Raw genomic sequence first — 26,427 nt, forward strand, 5'->3', positions numbered from 1 at the left:
GGTTACCATGGGCGACAGGCAGGGCGTGAGAGGCAAGGTGTGGCGCGTCCCGTCTCAGGTGGCGTCGGAGACTGATGACAGCTGACAGCTCGCTGTGTGACACCCTCCCTCCTTTCATCTCGCCCCCCCCCCCCCCCCCCTCCCCCTTCTAATTCTCCCTCCCTCCCATGCATGCTGATTCCATGCCAACAATAGCACTGGCACCTGGGTGGATCGCTGTACATTTATGAAAATCACTGCTTGTTTTCTTCCTCTCCCTCTGTTATCGTCAAAGTCCCGAGCCTCTATTTCTTGTTAAACTCATTCTCACACGTTTTCATCCTCGGCAGTTGACGGACATTTTGTAAATCACCTGCCGGTGTTCTGATGACGTTGGAGATGTTTCCATTGGCTCTCATAGGATGCCTTCCCATCCATCTCTAGTTGTTTCCATTGGATCTCATAGGATGCCTTCCCATCCATCTCTAGTTGTTTCCATTGGCTCTCATAGGATGCCTTCCCATCCATCTCTAGTTGTTTCCATTGGCTCACATAGGATGCCTTCCCATCCATCTCTAGTTGTTTCCATTGGCTCTCATAGGATGCCTTCCCATCCATCTCTAGTTGTTTCCATTGGATCTCATAGGATGCCTTCCCGTCCATCTCTAGTTGTTTCCATTGGCTCTCATAGGATGCCTTCCCATCCATCTCTAGTTGTTTCCATTGGCTCTCAAAGGATGCCTTCCCATCCATCTCTAGTTGTTTCCATTGGATCTCATAGGATGCCTTCCCGTCCATCTCTAGTTGTTTCCATTGGCTCTCATAGGATGCCTTCCCATCCATCTCTAGTTGTTTCCATTGGCTCTCATAGGATGCCTTCCCATCCATCTCTAGTTGTTTCCATTGGATCTCATAGGATGCCTTCCCATCCATCTCTAGTTGTTTCCATTGGCTCTCATAGGATGCCTTCCCATCCATCTCTAGTTGTTTCCATTGGCTCTCATAGGATGCCTTCCCATCCATCTCTAGTTGTTTCCATTGGCTCTCATAGGATGCCTTCCCATCCATCTCTAGTTGTTCCCATTGGCTCTCATAGGATGCCTTCCCATCCATCTCTAGTTGTTTCCATTGGCTCTCATAGGATGCCTTCCCATCCATCTCTAGTTGTTTCCATTGGCTCTCATAGGATGCCTTCCCATCCATCTCTAGTTGTTTCCATTGGATCTCATAGGATGCCTTCCCATCCATCTCTAGTTGTTTCCATTGGCTCTCATAGGATGCCTTCCCATCCATCTCTAGTTGTTTCCATTGGCTCTCATAGGATGCCTTCCCATCCATCTCTAGTTGTTTCCATTGGCTCACATAGGATGCCTTCCCATCCATCTCTAGTTGTTTCCATTGGCTCTCATAGGATGCCTTCCCATCCATCTCTAGTTGTTTCCATTGGATCTCATAGGATGCCTTCCCATCCATCTCTAGATGTTTCCATTGGATCTCATAGGATGCCTTCCCATCCATCTCTAGTTGTTTCCATTGGCTCTCATAGGATGCCTTCCCATCCATCTCTAGTTGTTTCCATTGGCTCTCATAGGATGCCTTCCCATCCATCTCTAGTTGTTTCCATTGGCTCTCATAGGATGCCTTCCCATCCATCTCTAGTTGTTTCCATTGGCTCTCATAGGATGCCTTCCCATCCATCTCTAGATGTTTCCATTGGCTCTCATAGGATGCCTTCCCGTCCATCTCTAGATGTTTCCATTGGCTCTCATAGGATGCCTTCCCATCCATCTCTAGTTTTTTCCATTGGCTCTCATAGGATGCCTTCCCATCCATCTCTAGTTGTTTCCATTGGATCTCATAGGATGCCTTCCCATCCATCTCTAGTTGTTTCCATTGGCTCTCATAGGATGCCTTCCCATCCATCTCTAGTTGTTTCCATTGGCTCACATAGGATGCCTTCCCATCCATCTCTAGTTGTTTCCATTGGCTCTCATAGGATGCCTTCCCATCCATCTCTAGTTGTTTCCATTGGATCTCATAGGATGCCTTCCCGTCCATCTCTAGTTGTTTCCATTGGCTCTCATAGGATGCCTTCCCATCCATCTCTAGTTGTTTCCATTGGCTCTCATAGGATGCCTTCCCATCCATCTCTAGTTGTTTCCATTGGCTCTCATAGGATGCCTTCCCATCCATCTCTAGTTGTTTCCATTGGATCTCATAGGATGCCTTCCCATCCATCTCTAGTTGTTTCCATTGGCTCTCATAGGATGCCTTCCCATCCATCTCTAGTTGTTTCCATTGGCTCTCATAGGATGCCTTCCCATCCATCTCTAGTTGTTTCCATTGGCTCTCATAGGATGCCTTCCCATCCATCTCTAGTTGTTCCCATTGGCTCTCATAGGATGCCTTCCCATCCATCTCTAGTTGTTTCCATTGGCTCTCATAGGATGCCTTCCCATCCATCTCTAGTTGTTTCCATTGGCTCTCATAGGATGCCTTCCCATCCATCTCTAGTTGTTTCCATTGGATCTCATAGGATGCCTTCCCATCCATCTCTAGTTGTTTCCATTGGCTCTCATAGGATGCCTTCCCATCCATCTCTAGTTGTTTCCATTGGCTCTCATAGGATGCCTTCCCATCCATCTCTAGTTGTTTCCATTGGCTCACATAGGATGCCTTCCCATCCATCTCTAGTTGTTTCCATTGGCTCTCATAGGATACCTTCCCATCCATCTCTAGTTGTTTCCATTGGATCTCATAGGATGCCTTCCCATCCATCTCTAGATGTTTCCATTGGATCTCATAGGATGCCTTCCCATCCATCTCTAGTTGTTTCCATTGGCTCTCATAGGATGCCTTCCCATCCATCTCTAGTTGTTTCCATTGGCTCTCATAGGATGCCTTCCCATCCATCTCTAGTTGTTTCCATTGGCTCTCATAGGATGCCTTCCCATCCATCTCTAGTTGTTTCCATTGGCTCTCATAGGATGCCTTCCCATCCATCTCTAGATGTTTCCATTGGCTCTCATAGGATGCCTTCCCGTCCATCTCTAGATGTTTCCATTGGCTCTCATAGGATGCCTTCCCATCCATCTCTAGTTTTTTCCATTGGCTCTCATAGGATGCCTTCCCATCCATCTCTAGTTGTTTCCATTGGCTCTCATAGGATGCCTTCCCATCCATCTCTAGTTGTTTCCATTGGCTCTCATAGGATGCCTTCCCATCCATCTCTAGTTGTTTCCATTGGCTCTCATAGGATGCCTTCCCATCCATCTCTAGTTGTTCCCATTGGCTCTCATAGGATGCCTTCCCATCCATCTCTAGTTGTTTCCATTGGCTCTCATAGGATGCCTTCCCATCCATCTCTAGTTGTTTCCATTGGCTCTCATAGGATGCCTTCCCATCCATCTCTAGTTGTTTCCATTGGATCTCATAGGATGCCTTCCAATCCATCTCTAGTTGTTTCCATTGGCTCTCATAGGATGCCTTCCCATCCATCTCCAGTTGTTTCCATTGGCTCACATAGGATGCCTTCCCATCCATCTCTAGTTGTTTCCATTGGCTCTCATAGGATGCCTTCCCATCCATCTCTAGTTGTTTCCATTGGATCTCATAGGATGCCTTCCCATCCATCTCTAGATGTTTCCATTGGATCTCATAGGATGCCTTCCCATCCATCTCTAGTTGTTTCCATTGGCTCTCATAGGATGCCTTCCCATCCATCTCTAGTTGTTTCCATTGGCTCTCATAGGATGCCTTCCCATCCATCTCTAGTTGTTTCCATTGGCTCTCATAGGATGCCTTCCCATCCATCTCTAGTTGTTTCCATTGGCTCTCATAGGATGCCTTCCCATCCATCTCTAGTTGTTTCCATTGGATCTCATAGGATGCCTTCCAATCCATCTCTAGTTGTTTCCATTGGCTCTCATAGGATGCCTTCCCATCCATCTCCAGTTGTTTCCATTGGCTCACATAGGATGCCTTCCCATCCATCTCTAGTTGTTTCCATTGGCTCTCATAGGATGCCTTCCCATCCATCTCTAGTTGTTTCCATTGGATCTCATAGGATGCCTTCCCGTCCATCTCTAGTTGTTTCCATTGGCTCTCATAGGATGCCTTCCCATCCATCTCTAGTTGTTTCCATTGGCTCTCATAGGATGCCTTCCCATCCATCTCTAGTTGTTTCCATTGGCTCTCATAGGATGCCTTCCCATCCATCTCTAGTTGTTTCCATTGGATCTCATAGGATGCCTTCCCATCCATCTCTAGTTGTTTCCATTGGCTCTCATAGGATGCCTTCCCATCCATCTCTAGTTGTTTCCATTGGCTCTCATAGGATGCCTTCCCATCCATCTCTAGTTGTTTCCATTGGCTCTCATAGGATGCCTTCCCATCCATCTCTAGTTGTTCCCATTGGCTCTCATAGGATGCCTTCCCATCCATCTCTAGTTGTTTCCATTGGCTCTCATAGGATGCCTTCCCATCCATCTCTAGTTGTTTCCATTGGCTCTCATAGGATGCCTTCCCATCCATCTCTAGTTGTTTCCATTGGATCTCATAGGATGCCTTCCCATCCATCTCTAGTTGTTTCCATTGGCTCTCATAGGATGCCTTCCCATCCATCTCTAGTTGTTTCCATTGGCTCTCATAGGATGCCTTCCCATCCATCTCTAGTAGTTTCCATTGGCTCACATAGGATGCCTTCCCATCCATCTCTAGTTGTTTCCATTGGCTCTCATAGGATACCTTCCCATCCATCTCTAGTTGTTTCCATTGGATCTCATAGGATGCCTTCCCATCCATCTCTAGATGTTTCCATTGGATCTCATAGGATGCCTTCCCATCCATCTCTAGTTGTTTCCATTGGCTCTCATAGGATGCCTTCCCATCCATCTCTAGTTGTTTCCATTGGCTCTCATAGGATGCCTTCCCATCCATCTCTAGTTGTTTCCATTTGCTCTCATAGGATGCCTTCCCATCCATCTCTAGTTGTTTCCATTGGCTCTCATAGGATGCCTTCCCATCCATCTCTAGATGTTTCCATTGGCTCTCATAGGATGCCTTCCCGTCCATCTCTAGATGTTTCCATTGGCTCTCATAGGATGCCTTCCCATCCATCTCTAGTTTTTTCCATTGGCTCTCATAGGATGCCTTCCCATCCATCTCTAGTTGTTTCCATTGGCTCTCATAGGATGCCTTCCCATCCATCTCTAGTTGTTTCCATTGGCTCTCATAGGATGCCTTCCCATCCATCTCTAGTTGTTTCCATTGGCTCTCATAGGATGCCTTCCCATCCATCTCTAGTTGTTCCCATTGGCTCTCATAGGATGCCTTCCCATCCATCTCTAGTTGTTTCCATTGGCTCTCATAGGATGCCTTCCCATCCATCTCTAGTTGTTTCCATTGGCTCTCATAGGATGCCTTCCCATCCATCTCTAGTTGTTTCCATTGGATCTCATAGGATGCCTTCCAATCCATCTCTAGTTGTTTCCATTGGCTCTCATAGGATGCCTTCCCATCCATCTCCAGTTGTTTCCATTGGCTCTCATAGGATGCCTTCCCATCCATCTCTAGTTGTTTCCATTGGCTCTCATAGGATGCCTTCCCATCCATCTCTAGTTGTTTCCATTGGCTCTCATAGGATGCCTTCCCATCCATCTCTAGATGTTTCCATTGGCTCTCATAGGATGCCTTCCCGTCCATCTCTAGATGTTTCCATTGGCTCTCATAGGATGCCTTCCCATCCATCTCTAGTTTTTTCCATTGGCTCTCATAGGATGCCTTCCCATCCATCTCTAGTTGTTTCCATTGGCTCTCATAGGATGCCTTCCCATCCATCTCTAGTTGTTTCCATTGGCTCTCATAGGATGCCTTCCCATCCATCTCTAGTTGTTTCCATTGGCTCTCATAGGATGCCTTCCCATCCATCTCTAGTTGTTCCCATTGGCTCTCATAGGATGCCTTCCCATCCATCTCTAGTTGTTTCCATTGGCTCTCATAGGATGCCTTCCCATCCATCTCTAGTTGTTTCCATTGGCTCTCATAGGATGCCTTCCCATCCATCTCTAGTTGTTTCCATTGGATCTCATAGGATGCCTTCCAATCCATCTCTAGTTGTTTCCATTGGCTCTCATAGGATGCCTTCCCATCCATCTCCAGTTGTTTCCATTGGCTCACATAGGATGCCTTCCCATCCATCTCTAGTTGTTTCCATTGGCTCTCATAGGATGCCTTCCCATCCATCTCTAGTTGTTTCCATTGGATCTCATAGGATGCCTTCCCATCCATCTCTAGATGTTTCCATTGGATCTCATAGGATGCCTTCCCATCCATCTCTAGTTGTTTCCATTGGCTCTCATAGGATGCCTTCCCATCCATCTCTAGTTGTTTCCATTGGCTCTCATAGGATGCCTTCCCATCCATCTCTAGTTGTTTCCATTGGCTCTCATAGGATGCCTTCCCATCCATCTCTAGTTGTTTCCATTGGCTCTCATAGGATGCCTTCCCATCCATCTCTAGATGTTTCCATTGGCTCTCATAGGATGCCTTCCCGTCCATCTCTAGATGTTTCCATTGGCTCTCATAGGATGCCTTCCCATCCATCTCTAGTTGTTTCCATTGGCTCTCATAGGATGCCTTCCCATCCATCTCTAGTTGTTCCCATCCTCTTCTCCTTCATTGTCAAAATTTGTCCCTCTTCTGCTTTCCATCCTACACCCGTCCCCTCCGTTGTCCTCTCCCCACCCCATTAACAGTGAATAGACACACCGTGAATAACATGACAAAACGTTGAAAAGCAGGTTTAGCCACCATATGTGCGTGACGGTTGACATTGATAAGCATCATTAACCAGGTTTTTCCCGTCTAACCTTTTTACGCGAAATCAAGTCGGATAAAAAAATAAATGTCATGACAGGTCTGATGGAAACGGCGAATGTCGATAGCAACTGTCGACAAAGCAAAATACGGTGGGATCGTTTTGTGTTGGTCAAATAAGTGGCGCGAGAAATGGCGGTGGAAACGCTTTTATGTGCAAATGTTGATATAATAACAATCATATTGAAGTAAAGTTGGAGTCACGCGAAGACATATTGTGTGGTTCTCCCACTACGACTCGGGGAAAAGTATGCAGTCGATTAGGCTACAGATGAAATAAGTTTTGATGAACGTGACGGATGTTTCAAGATCATTAGGTTGATGCTCCTTTCCAATAAATATCAAGGGTCTTATTCTGGGGACATGACAAATTAGAATAATCTCGCTCTTTTGTCCATAATAATCTCATCATGTAGGATATACCCGCACTGATTCTGCGAATTGTTGGCTAGAGCGCACATGCCAATACCAGATTGGGCACATTCACTATATAACGCAACATTTTTCTTGTGACAAAACCATCAGTGGAGTTGAAAATGCAACGGAAACCTATTTAAAAGTTTAGGATCCTGTATGTATAAAAAAAATATACAAATAAAATATTTGATGAAATATTGAATTTGGCTTTTACTGCTATAGCCCATTGAAATGCATTGAATAACACCCCAAAAAATTGCACAAAAGACAGTAAAGAAAGAAATCATAAGGAATAAGGTTTTGAAGTGTCGGTCCCATATCTAGGAGATAAGAAAGCGCAGGAAATATTGTTGTTTTTCGGACACAATGTATTTAACCCTTTACTTTTATTGGCACAAAACTATCTCCATACTTCCATTCATTTGCATGGGTGACCTTCAGACGAGTCACATGACACTTGTGGAGGTCATAGAGAAAAACGGGGGACATCATCGTGTCCTTGAGAGTCTCCCCTTTCCTTAGTAGGGTCATATTAGTAGCCCAAATGGTTCGGACTGTACAGACGTTTTCTCCTGGTCTGACAAACAGCTCTGCCACTTTCCACCGCAGATGCAGATGGCCGACATAGGTGGATGTGGTGGATTGAGACGCAGCCCAAGCTTAAACTGACAGAACTTGACGGAGATTGTAATATTGTGTTAATTAGATTGACTGTTAATGGACTATTTCACTTTTTTGTTTTTCGGTACATGGGAATTTTTTCCACTAAAAGTTATTTTTATGTGCAGTATGTCATCACGCAGACTTTTATCCGCAATTGGTCAATTTGACTGAAACACATCTCTGGTGGATTTTTTTTTGCATATTTCATGCATATTTTTGAGTATTCACATTACAAATCTGTCACCAATTGGACGGGAATCTAGCTATTGGCTGTGATGCTACACTGAATAGATATTGGACCTAGACTGAGTTTCTGGTCTCAAAACTCAGTCTGAATGAACTACAGCTGAGCGCTCCACGAGCTTCTCCTTCCACCTATCAGTGGCCACCAGGGGAGAGAGACCAGATACATCAAGCCATTCCACTGTGACCCGAAAAGAAAGGAGAAAAATCAAGTCAGTCAACAGAATTGGGACGTAGTAGCCACTGCGGTAGAGCAGTCAATCATTTTGGAGTGCATTACAGGTAGACTCTGTCTGGTCCCAATGCCAGCCTGTGTATGGAGCCTATTCAAGTCCTGGTATTAAGGACTTCCTGCCTGTGTGCTCATTGAGATCACGTGACGATGGAGCGCCTCTCATTTGGTCTCTGGCTGCCTGCTCAGCGCTCCTCACGCCTGTCAAATGTCTGCTGTCCTCTCCCACGCACACACACGAGCGCGCGCACACACACACACACACACAGCAGAGAGGACTTGGTGACTTTACCATAGGACTTTTTATTCATTTTTGCCTGACAGTCCGAGTAGCCGTCAATGTCTGGTAGTGTAGTAGTAGTGTAATCAACGCTAGGCCTGTGGCTGTATCCTATGTCCTACGCCTTTTGTCACACAGAGCTAGAGTTACACACACAGGGGAGGTCTAGAGTGAACTGGGGTCAGCTGTTCAGTAAGCTCACCTCAGCTCCCCTTTTTCTACCAACACAAGCACGCCGAGTTTAGACTGAGGGCTGAGCACAGTGGACCTGGGAGAGCAGGTCCACTGTCGCCCTATACGCTCCCGGCCGCCCTCCTTTTTATCTCTGGTTTTGTACATCTTCTGCCACAGAAGGAACCTGCTAGCAATGTGCTGTTTATTCCCATTCATTAACGTGTACAATACAGTACATCCATTCAGTTTCCCGTTTATTTGACTATTTTCTTCTCTCTTTTTGCTGCTCGATTCATGAATAAGTAAATAGTGTATTTGGTTTCCCTGTAGTTAATTATTTAGGCAGCAGTGATACAGGCCTCTCCTCCCAGTGCGCAGAGAGCGCCAGGCCCGTGTTTTTGTCCGTTCCTAGGCAACCGGGGTGCATATAGTCAGGCATCAGTAACGCGCTAATGACGGCGCGCATGTGAGGGGAGTGCAATTCATGCATAAACACTGGGCTACCATTTGCATGCACTTGCAAGGGCTTAATGAAACAAATGTGGCATATTCTGCACCTCTCGCCTTGAAACCGGAAACATGTGCAATATCACTGTGCTACCACAATTGTTAGCCTACTTCTGGTTTAAGCCTTTATCGACTATGTAAGTGCGAAGAATCAGCGATGTTTGCTGTCAGTTGTTTTGGCTTTAAACAGTCTCATAGATGCTCAGTGCTCATAGGGCAATTTAGCTCTGCGTGATGAGATGCAGGTTCTATCAAGGAGTAAATAAATGATTTAACGTATTGGCTTGGCTGCGAAAGGGGCTGCTTATTCGATTATGCACATTGACCCGGAGATGGTCTGCTGTGATAAGAAACGGGCGCAATTAAATGAGGAATTGGAATGAAGACCCGATTGGAATTATTTGTCCTTTCTTCGATTTGTTACAAATGAGGCTTCGCAATACATTAGGCCACTGAATGCAGGGGCCAAATAGGCGTAGGACTTGGCTACAGTTGCTCAAAGCGCATCTCGTGGTTACATTAAGTTTGGGGTAGGCCCACACCACAACGTTAAGGTTAACGACTTCACTATTCCGACAAGGACATTGGCTCTGGTTTCAATGGGTGACACTGGCGGCTGGCATTAAGCATTATTAATGACCAAGGAAATTCACCTCCAGGCTAGGCGTTAATTATATCGCTAGTGAACTTGGAGAGAGAGCACAGGCAGGCAGGGTGTGTGTGTGTGTGTGTGAGTACGTGTGTGTGTGTTGTCGACTTCACGTGGTTAAACCATTACTCCCCTGATTGGTATGAGAGAAGCCTCGTAGAATTAGCTGTGATTAGATTGCAGTGCCACAGATTCCCCTCCCCATGTTTTTTCCCCAGCTGATTTTGGTCTACATTTAATCGCATTTGCATCGACATGTTTGAAATGACAAACGCCCATGCTTTTGTCTTCTGTTAGTCTAGCTAATACATTTTAATATTACACTGTTATTACGCTTGAAATACATTTTCATTTCAGTCACACCAGCTCTGCTATCGTCTTGGCATGTTGCTGTATAGGCCAATTTCAATCCAATCCACACTGATACCCTTAGTGTTGCCATTTTGTCATTTGTCTATATATATATCTGTGCGATGTCCAGGGTGCTGTACGTCAAGTGCCAACACAGTCTCACATTCAATTCGCGCATATATGTACAAAATGTATTTCAGCAGATTTTGTGCGTTTTTGTGCATTTTTGGGGTGGTTCAATTCGTTTGAAAATACACGAATTTCTGTGCTACTTAATTCGTGCGAAAAGACACGAATTTAACCAGTAGGCGACACACAAGCCGTTGCAACAACCATGTAGACGCGATAATTTGTATTTAATTTTTGTTCTTCTTAATGGCTAATTCAACGTCATGAATATACAGAAATGTTGTCTTTGTTTAACCATGTTTTAAAATGTGTCGTTGTATGCCTATATGTACTGTTTTAGACTTGCTGAACAGAATTTTTGAGAAAAGACGCACATTTAAGTGCGACTTAATTCGTGGGAAATATTGTTTTATTAATGCCAATGCTGTTTTCTGTGCTTGATTTCGCTTAATACTTTGGATACTGGTGCACTTGTAATCAGAACGCCTTTTTGTCATGTAGGCAACCATACACGATTTTCTTCATAACCCATTTCATATTTCGTGGAGCCTAAATTACACAATTTTCTTCATAATGCATGTATTACATGTTAATGTAAAATAATGAATTATGTTGGCTTACACTTATGGCCTTTCCAAGGCCTTTCCATACCTTAAGGGAACATTTTAGCACTCGCCATATGGTTAGTGAGAAACGCCACATTGCAAATGTAAGGTCCCTTACTAGACGTCCTGCAACGTTTCTAAAATTCGTGGACGGCGTCGGGCCGTGCGCGGGGGAGAGATCTTCCAGGAAGTCATCGAACTAAATCTCTCGGACGTTCGGTTTCCGTTTTATAAAAATAACAAATTTTGGTCATTTTTCCGCAGTCTCGGAAATTCCCACCAGAGGGAAAATAAATAATATTGCAAATGCACAAGCACATTGCAAATGCATGTGGCCTTTTCTCCTAAACGGAAAATATTTCGAAGACGTAATGGACAGTTGGCCCCGAACGCTTTTTGAGTTATGGCCATTTTTCTGGGATTAAAGGTCAAAAACGCAAAGTAGGGTGCTAATTTGACCGCTTCACGTCAAAGTACATAAGCATACGGTGTCAGGAAAAAAAGAACCAGCCATTTATCTATCGTAATTTAAGAGAAATCATACATTGACAAATTGGTCATGTTCACAAAAAGGAGTTAAAAAAAAAAAAATTACAGATCCAGTTGCAGTGTGTTCAGACGAACATTTTTTAAGTGGGTCTCGAAGCTCTGCCAGAATTCTGTGGTTTTATGTGATTTTATGAAATAACACACACTCATTTAACCCTCTTTAAATAAGTCAGTTCTTAACATAAAGACTTAAAACTCAATATTATATAAGAGCCTACCCCAAGGAGGATATGTGTTCACTTTCAGCTTCCTATGTCAACCGGAAGTACCTTCAAATGGTGCCATAGGGTCAGTTTCGAAGGGTTAAAAAGGTCAGATCTGCCTCCCGGGTGGCGCAGTGGAATCTAGGGCACTGCATAGCAGTGCTAGCTGCGCCACCAGAGTCTCTGGGTTCGCGCCCAGGCTCTGCCGCGGCCTAGCGTCGTCCGGGATAGGGAGGGTTTGGCCGGTAGGGATATCCTTGTCTCATCGCGCTCCAGCGACTCCTGTGGCGGGCCGGGGGCAGTGCGCGCTAGCCAAGGGGGCCATGTGCACAGTGTTTCCTCCGACACATTGGTGCGGCTGGCTTCCGGGTTGGAGGCGCGCTGTGTTAAGAAGCAGTGCGGCTTGGTTGGGTTGTGCTTCGGAGGACGCGTGGATTTCGACCTTCGTCTCTCCTGAGCCCATACGGGAGTTGTAGCGATGAGACAAGATAGTAATTACTAGCGATTGGATACCACAAAGAAAAGGGGATAAAAGGATGGAGTGAAAAAGTACGGTGCTTAAAACACACAAAGCCTGCAATGGCATTGCCATTATCTCCAGGCCGTGCCGAGTTCAACGAGATGCCCCGCTTGACCGTAGCTAGCTCGGTCTGAGTGCAGCGACAGGGACAAGAAGAAGGACCCAAATGACCCTTTGACCTCAATTTCATATTTTTTTGCTTTTGGGAGACAGAGAGAGAACCGTTAAGGTTAGAAGCACAATTTGACCTCAGGAACGTTCCTAAGGTCCTCCCGATCTGTGCAAGCCTAACATTGACCATGTGGCATTATCCCTTAATAGTTAAAAGAAGGTGTTTACATCAAACAGTTTACAATGACATGTCTCCCCATAGGAATACATTGCCTGCTCCCCTAAATTCAACCTGAAGCCTATGTGGGTTAATAATGCCTTATGAACCTGTCTTCGATGACAATCCATCAGGCCACTATGAGGTCTACCTGTGTCGATTCGGAAGTGGTTAAATCACCCTAAAAGTGTTTGCCATACCCAACCTGCAGTTTGAGAGAAATAGTGCATTCAACCCTATGTAAATCAGTGAGTTCTTAACGTATAGACTTAAAACTCAGGATTCTGTAAAAGCCCACTCCAATGAGGATATGTGTTTACTTTCAGCTTCCTGTGCCAACCGGAAGTGCCATAATTGGTGTCAAAAGGGCTGTTTCGAAGGGTTAAAAAAGTCAAATCTTTCCAAAACTTAATATATGTGAATAGGCAACCCTCATGAACTGTAAATCAGTCATTCATCCCATCAGATTTCAAGGAAAAATTTACACACCCACACAGAAAGAATGGAGTGACACACTGAGGGGCTTAGAGGCAGACAGTGCCTGCAATAGTTACTTTTGTTTGAACTTTTAAAGAACCGTCAGACCTAGAGTTCTGAAACTTTACAAAGCTGTTCTAGAGCTCAGGTCAATTAAGCACGGTGAGTTATGTGGCTCTAGAAGGTTCTCGGACCGATAAAAAGCCTCGGTGCATTTGCATTGACTTCAATTCATTTTGAGCATTACAAAATGGTGACATTTAGAAAAGTCCCAGAGTTGCAAGATTAGGTGCATTGAAACCGGCTCGGCCCATAGAGACGGACCCCGACATTTCTGTCCGATAGCTCATTCAAGGACCCCGTAGCAAGGCATGGAAAAAAGTGGAATTTCAGCACCAATTAAGGTTTTGCTCGGGCACCGAATGACCTATCGAGCCGAAACTTGGGATTCGAGGTCGCCTCACATAGGGCTAAACATAATGTGAAAACTGGACCCGCAGCTAGAACATAACTACGTATTATTTGTTTTATTATGGTTTAAATGGAAGGCGCTGTGAATTTTGGGCCTGCTCTGAAATATGTGATAGTTGGCTTCTAAACGAGTTGGAAAAAGTGAGTTTGGAGTCAGATGGTATCAGTTTGGTGTCTGAAAATATCTAATTGGCTGATGGACACTGACTTGCTAGTTGACTTTTGTGCATTTGCAATATGTTTCAACAGTGAAAAACCACCAAAATAGCATTCTGAAATCACCACTAAAAATGACATCACCATAGCCGTGCCGAGTTCAACGAGATGCCCCGCTTGACCGTAGCTTGCTCGGTCTGAGCGCAGCGACAATGACAAGAAGATGACCCTTGACCTACATTTCAAGTCTTTTGCTTTTGGGAGACAGAGAGAGAACTGTTAAGGTTTAGAAGCACAATTTGACCTCAGGAACGTTCCTAAGGTCTCTGTGCAAGCCTAACTTTGACCGTGTGGCATTAACCCTTAACAGTTAAAAGAAGGTGTTTACATCAAACAGTTTACAATGACATCTCACCCCATAGGAACACATTGCCTGCACCCCTAAATTCAACCTGAAGCCTATGTGGGTTATGAATGTCTTATGAACCTGTCTTCAATGACAATCCATCAAGCCACTATGAGGTCTACCTGTGTTGATTCTAAGCTTCCTGGAGCAACCGGAAGTGATAAAATCACCCTAAAAGTGTTTTGCCATACCCAACCAGCAGTTTGTGATATATAGTGCATTCAACCCTGTGTAAATCAGTCAGTTCTTAACGTATAGACTTAAAACTCAGGATTCTGTAAAAGCATACCCCGATCAGGATATGTATTTACTTATAGCTTCCTGTGCCAACCGGAAGTGCCTTAAAATGGGGTCATAGGTGCTGTTTCGAAGGTTTAAAAGAGTCAGATCTTTCCAAAACTTTAAATGTGCGAATCGGTCAACCCTCATGAACTGTAAATCAGTAATTTCGCTAAACAGATGTCAAAGAAAAGCTCTCTCACACACACACACACACACACACACACACACACACACACACACACACACACACACAAACACACACACACACACACACACACACACACACACACACACACACACACACACACACACACACACACACACACACACACACACACACACACACACACACACACCAAGGATGGAGTGAAAAAGTATGGTGCTTAAAGACACACAGAGCCTTAAATGCTTTTAGGGGGGATCCAGACTTCCATACCCGCTCTGGGAGCGCTATACTACCGCCCCAAATCAATGGGTGCTGGCCTGAGTGATTTATGGAGGTTTTCAAAAAATATTCTGTTTTTTCTTCTGGAAAATATTTTATGTTTTTTCTTCTCGAGTCAATGGCCTGAGTGATTTATGGAGGTTTTCAAAAAGTATTCTAAGTCCAAACTTTTCATGCACCTGGTATTTTTTTGGGGTTACCAGGCGTCATTTTTCAAAACGGTTGAAATTGCTTTTAGGGGGCATCCAGAGTGTCACATGACCGGATGAGGTAACTATTCTTGTTCTTCTTGTAACTTTCCGGTAGGCTAGAAGCTTTCCGGTGTTTTGCTGCTCGACACAGGTCGACGCAGGTATTGCACTTGATTTATCGTTATCGTAACCGTAGGTGCAGCCAAGTGGAAATACGAAAGCTTTCTAGCTATTTCGCACTGACGGTAATTTGAACACAAGAACGTTTCTAGTGAAAAGGTGCTTACACTCAGAGCCATGTATTTACACTCAGCCACCCTAGCCTTATTACGGGTTAACGTTTTGGTAATTTTGGTTGGCCAACAAAATGTAAGACTACAATGACTGCATACGTTTCCCCAAATGTTATACGAAAAAAAAGTTTTGTTATTGATGGACAATGGCAAGGCTGCCATTGTATTTTCAGTTACATTCTGTTCAATAAAAATGGTTTACACGTTTATTTTTTAAGAAATACATGGAACTACAATCGAATAAAACACCATTAACCATCATGCATTGCTTACATTCATTCTATACTGAAAAGTCTGTTCAGAAAAATCGAAAACAGTACATATAGGCATAAAACCACAATGTTTTAATAGGGATTAAATAAAGACAATATATATATAACCTCTTATGGTTAAATGGTTAAAAAAAGACAAAATATCTATATATTCATAACGTAAAATAAATAAATACAGGCGATCGCGTCTATGGTTGTTGCAACGGCTTGTGTGTCGCCTACTGGTTAAATTCGTGTCTTTTCGCACTAATTAAGTAGCACAGAAATTCGTGTATTTTCAAACGAATTGAACCACCCCAAAAATGCACAAAAACGCACGAAATCTGCTGAAATACATTTTGTACATATATGCGCGAATTGAATGTGAGGCTGGGCTGCAAGTGCAGAGGGCACCCCTTTCTGCGACTGCCCGCACCCAGCCATTCGGCGCTGCCTTCAAGAATTGCATGGGTTTTTCTTTAAAAATGTAATCGCCATTCGCACCAGATTCTTCTCAATGCAACTGGGTGTCACTTCTTACTACAATCAGTTTCTCCTTTGCATTGTAGGATTAAAGCGAAAACAACATTGGCTTGATGTGGTTTAACAGTCCACCAACCACATTTACTCTTAGTGTCTCTCAGTGAACTATAGTTTCAGGAACAATGTCAATTCTTGTATATCAGAAAAAGAGGTCATTGCTTTCATTGAATAATAATCTAGGGTACAGGTTAGTCATATCTTGCTCTTGGCTTGTATGATAAGCAACCTTAACTTTCACCGGGAAGGCTTGTGTTAGGTTTCCGAACGAATGCCCTTGGCTTTAGCTCAACTGACGAACACAGTTTGATGCAGAATAGCCAGGTTTGTTCCCCTCTAACCACCCCTCTCCTCTGTCTCTCGTCTCCAGTGTTCAGGGAGCCCTATACGGTGCGGGTGGCAGACCAGCGGTCCATGCGGGGCAACGTGGCCGTGTTCAAGTGCCTCATCCCCTCGGCCGTGCAGGAGTACGTCAGCGTGGTGTCCTGGGAGAAAGACACCGTCTCCATGGTGCCAGGTAGGAGGAGCATGTCAGGTTTAGATCTGAATATATGGAAATGGAAAAAAAGGGTTGACTGGTTGGCTGGTTGGTTGATCGGTATATATGAGTACAAAGATGGCAAACCTTCAATATGTTTGGGCCCAGATCTTGAAAGTACAACTGTTATTTCCCCATGCGGGATGGACGTCCATCAACAAACACATACACACTTTGAAAAGAAACCTCACAACCAATCACCAATGCATGTGAACGGGATTGCTTAATTGATTGGCTGATTGATCGGTTGGTTATATGAGAATGAAGCACACAGAGTTTAGACTGAGGGCTGAGCACAGTGGACCTGGGAGAGCAGGTCCACTGCCGCCCTGTACGCTCCCGGCCGCCCTCCTTTTTATCTCTGGTTTTGTAGGTCTTCTGCCACACAGGTTTTTCATCCTTTGACCCAAAGGATGAAAGAAATTCATAGTGAACAGACTCTGGACTGTTACCACCAACGGGATTGTCGTTTGTGTGCAGAAGGGTTTTTGAATGTTGATTTTGGGCTCCTTATTTAAACGAATATCACCTCCTGGTTATTCCGATATTGCTGGTAAGACCCTCAGACCCCTGTTAAGGTTATTTGGAGGTCGTTAATCAGCACTAATCTGTTTTGTGGTTTTAGTGGCATGTCCCATTTTGCCTAGACCAGAGGGGGGAGCGGGTAAATTTTTTCCCAATTATTCAAAATGGAGTCTCATAAAATAGCCTCTCATGGGGTGATCTGTGGCTAGTCACTCATTGCCGTGTTTAATAGCGGTGTGAGGGAGATAAATCCGACAGAGCCGACGTGTGTGTGTGTGCGCCTGTGCACATGCATGTGTGTGTGTGTGGGAAGAGACTGTAATTCAAGGACATTGCCTCATTGTAACTCATTGGATTGAAGGAGTGGACCTGTTTACCCATTGATCACATTCAGACCAAAGAAACCAGGCAAGACACACAAACTGTGTTTATATTCTGGCTATGTCACCATCTTTGTCCTACATTTGGAGGGATGTGCTGTCAATTTTCCTGCATCGTACAAATATCTAGGTTCCTATTTGTATCTGTGTTACAACTGCTAACATGCTGGTACAGAATGTGGATATGTGTGTGTGTGTGTGTTGCACTGTGTGTAAATGCCCGTAGTTTTTAAGGTGGCTCTGCGGCCCAGTAATAAATGGAGGGGTGTCAGATAAGACTGTTCTGGTCAGATGATACAGGTCGCTCCCCTCGCTCCAGCTCTCACCTTCTGATACCCGGCTCCCGTTTCATCTCTCTCAATGCGGTGTGCGTGTGCGTGCGCGCCCGTGCGTGTGGCTCTGTCCTTCACACGGGAGCACTCATTGATCCAGTGCAGCTGCGTTTCGTATGTGTGTGAACAGGGCCCGGGGGGAGGTTTCCAGACTGAATCGATACAGCTTGCTGTCGGATTCCCCTCTCCCTTGTCACGGATACCTCGGTGTGGTGAGACCCATCACTCTGTGTGAGTGATGGATGGATGTGTGCTGGATGTGATGGATGTGTGTCTGCCTGTGTGTGTGTATTTCATTAACATGTGTATTAGCTGTCAGGCTTTGTATGTCCTCTAATGATTCAAATATCCGTATCATGGTTTTGTGGACATATGGGGACATGCTGGTGTTGCTTTTAGCCGATGGGTGTACTGCCATAGACTATAACACCAGTTCACTTCACACCCCCGGCATTAGGGCGAGGTGACTCTCTGCCCCACTGAGCATGGGGGAGGGCAGAGCATCAGTGCTGAACTGACTGAGTCGCAGAGCAGTGGAAGGCAGTACACCCTCTGCCCTCCGCAGGGGACTATGTCCCTACTCTGAAGTCTTCAACTGCTATTATAGGCAGTTAGATAAAGCTGATGGGATATGGTGGGTTTTTCTCTCTCTTTCTCTTTCTCTTTCTCTTTCTCTCTCTCTTTCTCTTCTCTCTCTTTCTTTCTCTCTCTCTTTCTCTTCTCTCTCTTTCTCTTTCTCTCTCTCTTTCTCTCTCTCTTTCTCTTCTCTCTCTCTTTCTCTTTCTCTCTCTCTCTCTCTTTCTCTTTCTCTCTCTCTCTTTCTCTCTCTCTTTCTCTTTCTCTTTCTCTTTCTCTTTCTCTTTCTCTCTCTCTTTCTCTTTCTCTCTCTCTTTCTCTCTCTCTTTCTCTCTCTCTTTCTCTCTCTCTTTCTCTCTCTTTCTCTTTCTCTCTCTTTCTCTTTTTCTCTCTTTCTCTCTTTCTCTCTTTCTCTCTTTCTCTCTCTCTCTCTCTCTCTCTCTCTCTCTCTCTCTCTCTCTCTCTCTCTCTCTCTCTCTCTCTCTCTCTCTCTCTCTCTCTCTCTCTCTCTCTCTCTCTCTCTCTCTCTCTCTCTCTCTCTCTCTCTCTCTCTCTCTCTCTCTCTCTCTCTCTTTCTCTTTCTCTCTCTTTTTCTCTTTCTCTTTCTCTTTCTCTCTCTCAAATTCAAGCTGCTTTTTGGCATGAACAACATTGTGTCAACATTGCCAAAGCAACAATGTATACAATATACATTGTATTAAAATTGTAAAGAATAATAATATTAAATGGTATTAAATAATAATACACAATGAAATACAAAAATAATAACAGTTAAAACTATAACTAACTTATAACTAAATAACGGTCATCTTCACCATTACATTAGTACTACAACTACTATCATCATTACCACTACTACTACCACCACCATCATTAAACTGCTATCATTACCATTACCAACCATACCACTACTATTTGGAATGAGAAACAACAATAATATTTGTAGTAGTTAGTAATAGTAATAACAATAATAGCAATAACAATAATAGTAATAATAAGTAAGTTACTGCTTACTATGCAGATGTTATTATTCAGTGTCCCTCAGGCTATGGCAGGCAGATACTTATTTGGCTGCAAGAGTAGCCATTGCTCCTTCGCCCGTTAGTATTTCTTGTTTTTCCTCTGGGTTTAATAAGTTAAAATTTTGATAAAATGTAGTTATTTCTGTGAATAGTGAATCTCTTGGTGAGGAATATTTATCACAGTAAAGGAGAAAGAAACAGAGATGCACTATCTCCCCTGTCGTCCTCTTTGGGTAGCCATGTCTTTTTATGTCTGCCAGTTTCTATTGCCAATCGGTGGTCACTCAGCCTGTACTTGGTAAGGATCTGTCTCTGCTTCGTATCTCTCACAGAGTAGAGATAATCAGCCAATTCATATTCTCTGTTTAGGGTCAGATAGAAATTTAGTTGGCTTTGGGATTTTGTTTCGTTTGTCCAATGTTGTAAATATGAGTGTTTTGATTGGTTCATGATTTTGTTTATTGGAATTCTTTCTTTTGAAGCAGTGCTGGTGTCAGCTTGGTTGGTTAGGTCCAACACCAGCTGACTAAGAGGGCTCGTTTCTGGGCTCAGCTCTTGGGTTTGAAGTGCTTTAAATTGCAGACTTGAATTTGGACTTGAATTTAGATGTAGCCAACATTTTTATGATCTTGTCTGTATTTTCATTACCACTGGAAAGAGGCCCAATTCTGCCCTACATGCATTAGTTGGTGTATTTCTCTGGACTTGTAGGATTTTCTGACACAATTCTGCATGTAGGGCTTCAATTGGATGTTTGTCCCACATTTTAAAGTCCAGTTTATTGAGTGGCACCCAAACCTCACTTCCGTAAAGAGCTATTGGGATGTTGATTTTGAATAATTTCATTATAATTGCATACAATGCTCTGCAGGCTTTTTCTTTGAATGCATTCACTGCCATGTTAAAGTTTCCCGATGCAGATATGGTCAGACCAAGGTAGGTGTAATTTTTAGTGTTCAATTATGGTGTTGCTCAGGGTGAATTTATATTTGTGTTTCTGACATCTGTTTTTTGGGGGGGAAATCATGATTTTCGTTTTTTGGAAATTTACTGCCAGGGCCCAATTATGGCAATATTGCTCTAGAATGTTAAGGTTCTGTTGAAGACCTTCTTTGGTTGGTGATAGAAGTACCAAGTCATCAGCATATAGCAGGTATTTTACCTCTGTGTCAAATAGTGTGAGTCCTGGGGCTGGAGAATGGTCCAACATGTCTGCTAATTCATTGATATAAATGTTGAAAAGATTTGGACTCAAACTGCAGCTTTGTCTCACACCTCGACGTTGTGAAACGAATTCTGTTCTTAGGTGTTTGATTTTTATTGCACACTTGTTTTCTGTGTAAATACATTTTATTAAGTCATACACCTTACCACCCAGCCCACTTTGTAGAATTTTGTAGAATAGCCCTTCGTGCCAAATAGAATCAAATGCTTTTTTAAAGTCAATAAAGCAAGAAATGATTTTGCCCTCTTTTTTTTGGTGGACGTGTTTATTAATTAGTGTGTGTAAGGTGTATATATGGTCAGTAGTGCGATGGTTAGCGAGAAAGCCAATTTGACATTTACTTTTTTTCTTGAAGAAAGTTCTTGAATTCAAAATGCTACAGAAAACATTTCCCAAGTTGCTGTTTATGCAAATTCCCCTGTAATTTTTGGGGTCTGTAACAGTTTAAGCACAGCATTTTGCAACTCAGGTGTGCTGTTTTTCAGCATTTCATTTCTGATGTTATCTAGACCACAAGACTTCTTTGATTTTACAGATTTGAGCTTTTCATTTAGATCTTGTTGGGTTATTGGGTAATCTAATGGATTTTGGTTGTTTTTAATGACTGGTTCAAGGATGTAAATGATTTCTTGAATTTCTAATTGGTTCTGTTGTAAGTCTTTTTGTGGAATGTTTTTGTATAGATTATCAAAATAAGTTTTCCAAATTCCTTCATCTTGTACGGCTAATTCTTGTGTCTTTGTCGTGCTTAAATTGTTCCACATGTCTCAGAAGTGATTTTGGTCATTTGTGTTTTCAATTTCATCAAGTGTCTTGTTGGTATAATTCAATTTCTTGCGTTTCAGCGTATGTTTATGCTGTTTCAGAGTTTCAAAGTATTCATATCGTAGCTCTGGGTTGTTTTGCTGCTTATGTTTTTCATTTGACATTTGTCTTAGGTGTTTTCTAATTGTTTAATTCATTATTCTAATTGTTTAATTCATTATCAAACCATTTTTCAGAAACATTTTGTTTTTTGTTTCTGATGTTGCATTTCTCAAATTTGCTTTCGATGCTGCTTTTTGGAATATGCCATTGATGTTTTGAGTAGCTGAATTGACACCATCTTTATTGTTTTGGTATTGTGAGTTATTGAAAAACTGTATAGAGTTCATAATTTCATTTGAGTTCAATGTTTCAATGAATCTCTCTGCACTGTTTGGAGCCCATCTGTACGATTGGTTTATGTTGTAGAGTTTATTGGGCTGTTTTTTTAATGAACATTGCCGGTTAATTTCTTCTGAAACACGTTGATCTGACTGTGATCTGACAATGGTGTCTGTGGTCTGACAGTGAATGCACTAATGGAGGAGGGGTCAATGTCAGTGATGGCATAATCGACTACACTTGTCCCAAGAGCTGAGCAGTAAGTAAACTGACCTAAAGAGTCCCCTCTGATTCTACCATTAAGCATGTACAGGCCTAAGGCTCGACAGAGATGCACTAACTCCTTCCCATTTTTGTTCAGTATTTGGTCAGGACTGTTTCTATTATTTATAATAGGGCTACTGTACAAGGAGGGGTGTCCAAATATGTGGTGGTTACCTCCCGCATCAGTGTAGTCAGGCTCAGAACATGTTCTTGCATTGAAATCTCCACAAAGAAGCACTTTACCCTCTGCCTGAAATGTAATGATTTCTGTACGGAGATTGTCAAAAAACTGATCATCATAATATGATGAATCTGAAGGAGGAGCATAAGCTGCACATATGTATACATCATTGTCACAATAGATTGTACCTTTGTTAAGTTTTAGCCAAATGTGATTAGTAACTTTTTTTCATTTCATTCAGTGCTAAGTCCTGCCAAATGATGACTCCACCTAAGTCTCGGCCCCGTTTAACATTTTTATGTTTGATTGATGGTAGTAAACTTTCTCTATAGCCTGAGGGACACTGAGTATCTATGTCTCCACGACACCATGTTTCCAGTAGGATTATAATGTCCTGTCCCTTGATGTTGTAACGCTCGTCGTTAGGTGGAAGAGAGGAGGACCAAATCGCAGCGTGGTACGTTTCCATATTTATTGGAACACTTCGTAAACACGAACAAAACAATAAACAGAAATGAAACCAACGACGCTACAGACCTGAACATGTGAACCTAGTGAAAACAAAGAACGCAATGAACAGGAACAATCAAATCAAATCAAATCAAATTTTATTAGTCACATACACATGGTTAGCAGATGTTAATGCGAGTGTAGCGAAATGCTTGTGCTTCTAGTTCCGACAATGCAGTAATAACCAACAAGTAATCTAACCTAACAATTCCACAACTACTACCTTATACACACACAAGTGTAAAGGGATAAAGAATATGTACATAAAGATATATGAATGAGTGGTGGTACAGAACGGCATAGGCAAGATGCAGTAGATGGTATAGAGTACGGTATATACATATGAGATGAGTACTGTAGGGTATGTAAACATAAAGTGGCATAGTTTAAAGTGGCTAGTGGTACATGTATTACATAAAGATGGCAAGATGCAGTAGATGATATAGAGTACAGTATATACATATGAGATGGGTAATGTAGGGTATGTAAACATTATATTAAGTGGCATTGTTTAAAGTGGCTAGTGGTACATTTTTACATAATTTCCATCAATTCCCATTTTTAAAGTGGCTGGAGTTGAGTCAGTATGTTGGCAGCGGCCGCTAAATGTTAGTGGTGGCTGTTTAACAGTCTGATGGCCTTGAGATAGAAGCTGTTTTTCAGTCTCTCGGTCCCTGCTTTGATGCACCTGTACTGACCTCGCCTTCTGGATGATAGCGGGGTGAACAGGCAGTGGCTTGGGTGGTTGTTGTCCTTGATGATCTTTATGGCCTTCCTGTGACATCGGGTGGTGTAGGTGTCCTGGAGGGCAGGTAGTTTGCCCCCGGTGATGCGTTCTGCAGACCTCACTACCCTCTGGAGAGCCTTACGGTTGTGGGCGGAGCAGTTGCCGTACCAGGCGGTGATACAGCCCGACAGGATGCTCTCGATTGTGCATCTGTAGAAGTTTGTGAGTGCTTTTGGTGACAAGCCGAATTTCTTCAGCCTCCTGAGGTTGAAGAGGCGCTGCTGCGCCTTCTTCACGACGCTGTCTGTGTGGGTGGACCAATTCAGTTTGTCCGTGATGTGTACACCGAGGAACTTAAAACCTTCCACCTTCTCCACTACTGACCCGTCGATGTGGATAGGGGGGTGCTCCCTCTGCTGTTTCCTGAAGTCCACAATCATCTCCTTTGTTTTGTTGACGTTGAGTGTGAGGTTATTTTCCTGACACCACACTCCGAGGGCCCTCACCTCCTCCCTGTAGGCCGTCTCGTCGTTGTTGGTAATCAAGCCTACCACTGTAGTGTCATCCGCAAACTTGATGATTGAGTTGGAGGCGTGCATGGCCACGCAGTCGTGGGTGAACAGGGAGTACAGGAGAGGGCTCAGAACGCACCCTTGTGGGGCCCCAGTGTTGAGGATCAGCGGGGTGGAGATGTTGTTACCTACCCTCACCACCTGGGGGCGGCCCGTCAGGAAGTCCAGGACCCAGTTGCACAGGGCGGGGTCGAGACCCAGGGTCTCGAGCTTGATGACGAGTTTGGAGGGTACTATGGTGTTAAATGCTGAGCTGTAATCGATGAACAGCATTCTCACATGGGTATTCCTCTTGTCCAGATGGGTTAGGGCAGTGTGCAGTGTGGTTGCGATTGCGTCGTCTGTGGACCTATTGGGTCGGTAAGCAAATTGGAGTGGGTCTAGGGTGTCCGGTAGGGTGGAGGTGATATGGTCCTTGACTAGTCTCTCAAAGCACTTCATGATGACGGAAGTGAGTGCTACGGGGCGGTAGTCGTTTAGCTCAGTTACCTTAGCTTTCTTGGGAACAGGAACAATGGTGGCCCTCTTGAAGCATGTGGGAACAGCAGACTGGGATAAGGATTGATTGAATATGTCCGTAAACACACCAGCCAGCTGGTCTGCGCATGCTCTGAGGACGCGGCTGGGAATGCCGTCTGGGCCTGCAGCCTTGCGAGGGTTAACACGTTTAAATGTTTTACTCACCTCGGCTGCAGTGAACGAGAGCCCGCAGGTTTTGGTAGGGGGCCGTGTCAGTGGCACTGTATTGTCCTCAAAGCGGGCAAAAAAGTTGTTTAGCCTGTCTGGGAGCAAGACATCCTGGTCCGCGACGGGGCTGGTTTTCTTTTTGTAATCCGTGATTGACTGTAGACCCTGCCACATACCTCTTGTGTCTGAGCTGTTGAATTGCGACTCGATTTTGTCTCTGTACTGGGACTTAGCCTGTTTGATTGCCTTGCGGAGAGAATAGCTACACTGTTTGTATTCGGTCATGCTTCCGGTCACCTTGCCCTGGTTAAAAGCAGTGGTTCGCGCTTTCAGTTTCACGCGAATGCTGCCGTCAATCCACGGTTTCTGGTTTGGGAATGTTTTAATCGTTGCTGTGGGTACGACATTGTCAATGCACTTCCTAATGAACTCGCTCACCGAATCAGCATATTCGTCCATATTGTTGTTGGACGCAATGCGGAACATATTCCAATCCGCGTGATCGAAGCAGTCTTGAAGAGTGGAATCAGATTGGTCGGACCAGCGTTGAACAGACCTGAGCGCGGGAGCTTGTTGTTTTAGTTTCTGTTTGTAGGCTGGAATCAACAAAATGGAGTCGTGGTCAGCTTTTCCGAAAGGGGGGCGGGGGAGGGCCTTATATGCGTCGCGGAAATTAGTATAACAATGATCTAGGGTTTTTCCAGCCCTGGTAGCACAATCGATATGCTGATAGAATTTAGGGAGTTTTGTTTTTAGATTAGCCTTGTTAAAATCCCCAGCTACGATGAATGCAGCCTCAGGGTGTGTGGTTTCCAGTTTACAAAGAGTCAGATAAAGTTCGTTCAGGGCCATCGATGTGTCTGCTTGGGGGGGAATATATACGGCTGTGATTATGATTGAAGAGAATTCCCTTGGTAGATAATGCGGTCGACATTTTATTGTGAGGAGTTCTAGATCAGGTGAACAGAATGACTTGAGTTCCTGTGTGTTGTTATGATGATCACACCACGTCTCGTTAATCATAAGGCATACCCCCCCGCCCCTCTTCTTACCAGAAAGATGTTTGTTTCTGTCGGCGCGATGCATGAAGAAACCAGCTGGCTGCACCGACTCCGTTAGCGTCTCTTGAGTTAGCCATGTTTCCGTGAAGCAGAGCACGTTGCAATCCCTGATGTCTCTCTGGAATGCTACCCGTGCTCGGATTTCATCAACCTTATTGTCAAGAGACTGGACATTGGCGAGTAGTATGCTAGGGAGTGGAGCGCGATGTGCCCGTCTCCGAAGCCTGGCCAGGAGACCGCCTCGTTTGCCCCTTTTACGGCGTCGCACAGGGTCGCCGGCTGGGATCAGATCCATTGTATTGGGTGGAAGGCAAAACACTGGATCCGTTTCGGGAAAGTCATATTCCTGGTAGGAACGATGATGAGTTGACGTTAATCGTATATTCAGTAGTTCCTCCCGACTGTATGTAATGAAACCTAAGATTACCTGGGGTACCGATGTAAGAAATAACACATAAAAAAAC

At 44.0% G+C, this 26,427-nt stretch overlaps 1 protein-coding gene across 5 annotated transcripts in view; it reads left to right on the forward strand.

Moving 5' to 3' along the window:
* Positions 1-26,427, forward strand: part of LOC139549143 (cell adhesion molecule DSCAML1-like) — a 225,519-nt gene that overhangs the window by 14,217 nt on the left and 184,875 nt on the right. For all 5 annotated transcript variants that reach the window (XR_011669839.1, XM_071359296.1, XM_071359298.1 and 2 more), the window contains exon 3: positions 16,588-16,734. Coding sequence is in view for 4 of the 5 variants with exons in the window: in XM_071359296.1 (XP_071215397.1) it covers positions 16,588-16,734 (147 nt within the window). In the remaining variant the exon portion in view is untranslated. The remainder of the gene's footprint in view (positions 1-16,587; positions 16,735-26,427) is intronic.

Source organism: Salvelinus alpinus, chromosome 22 (assembly GCF_045679555.1).
Source record: "Salvelinus alpinus chromosome 22, SLU_Salpinus.1, whole genome shotgun sequence".
In the NCBI taxonomy this organism is placed as follows: Eukaryota; Metazoa; Chordata; class Actinopteri; order Salmoniformes; family Salmonidae; genus Salvelinus; species Salvelinus alpinus.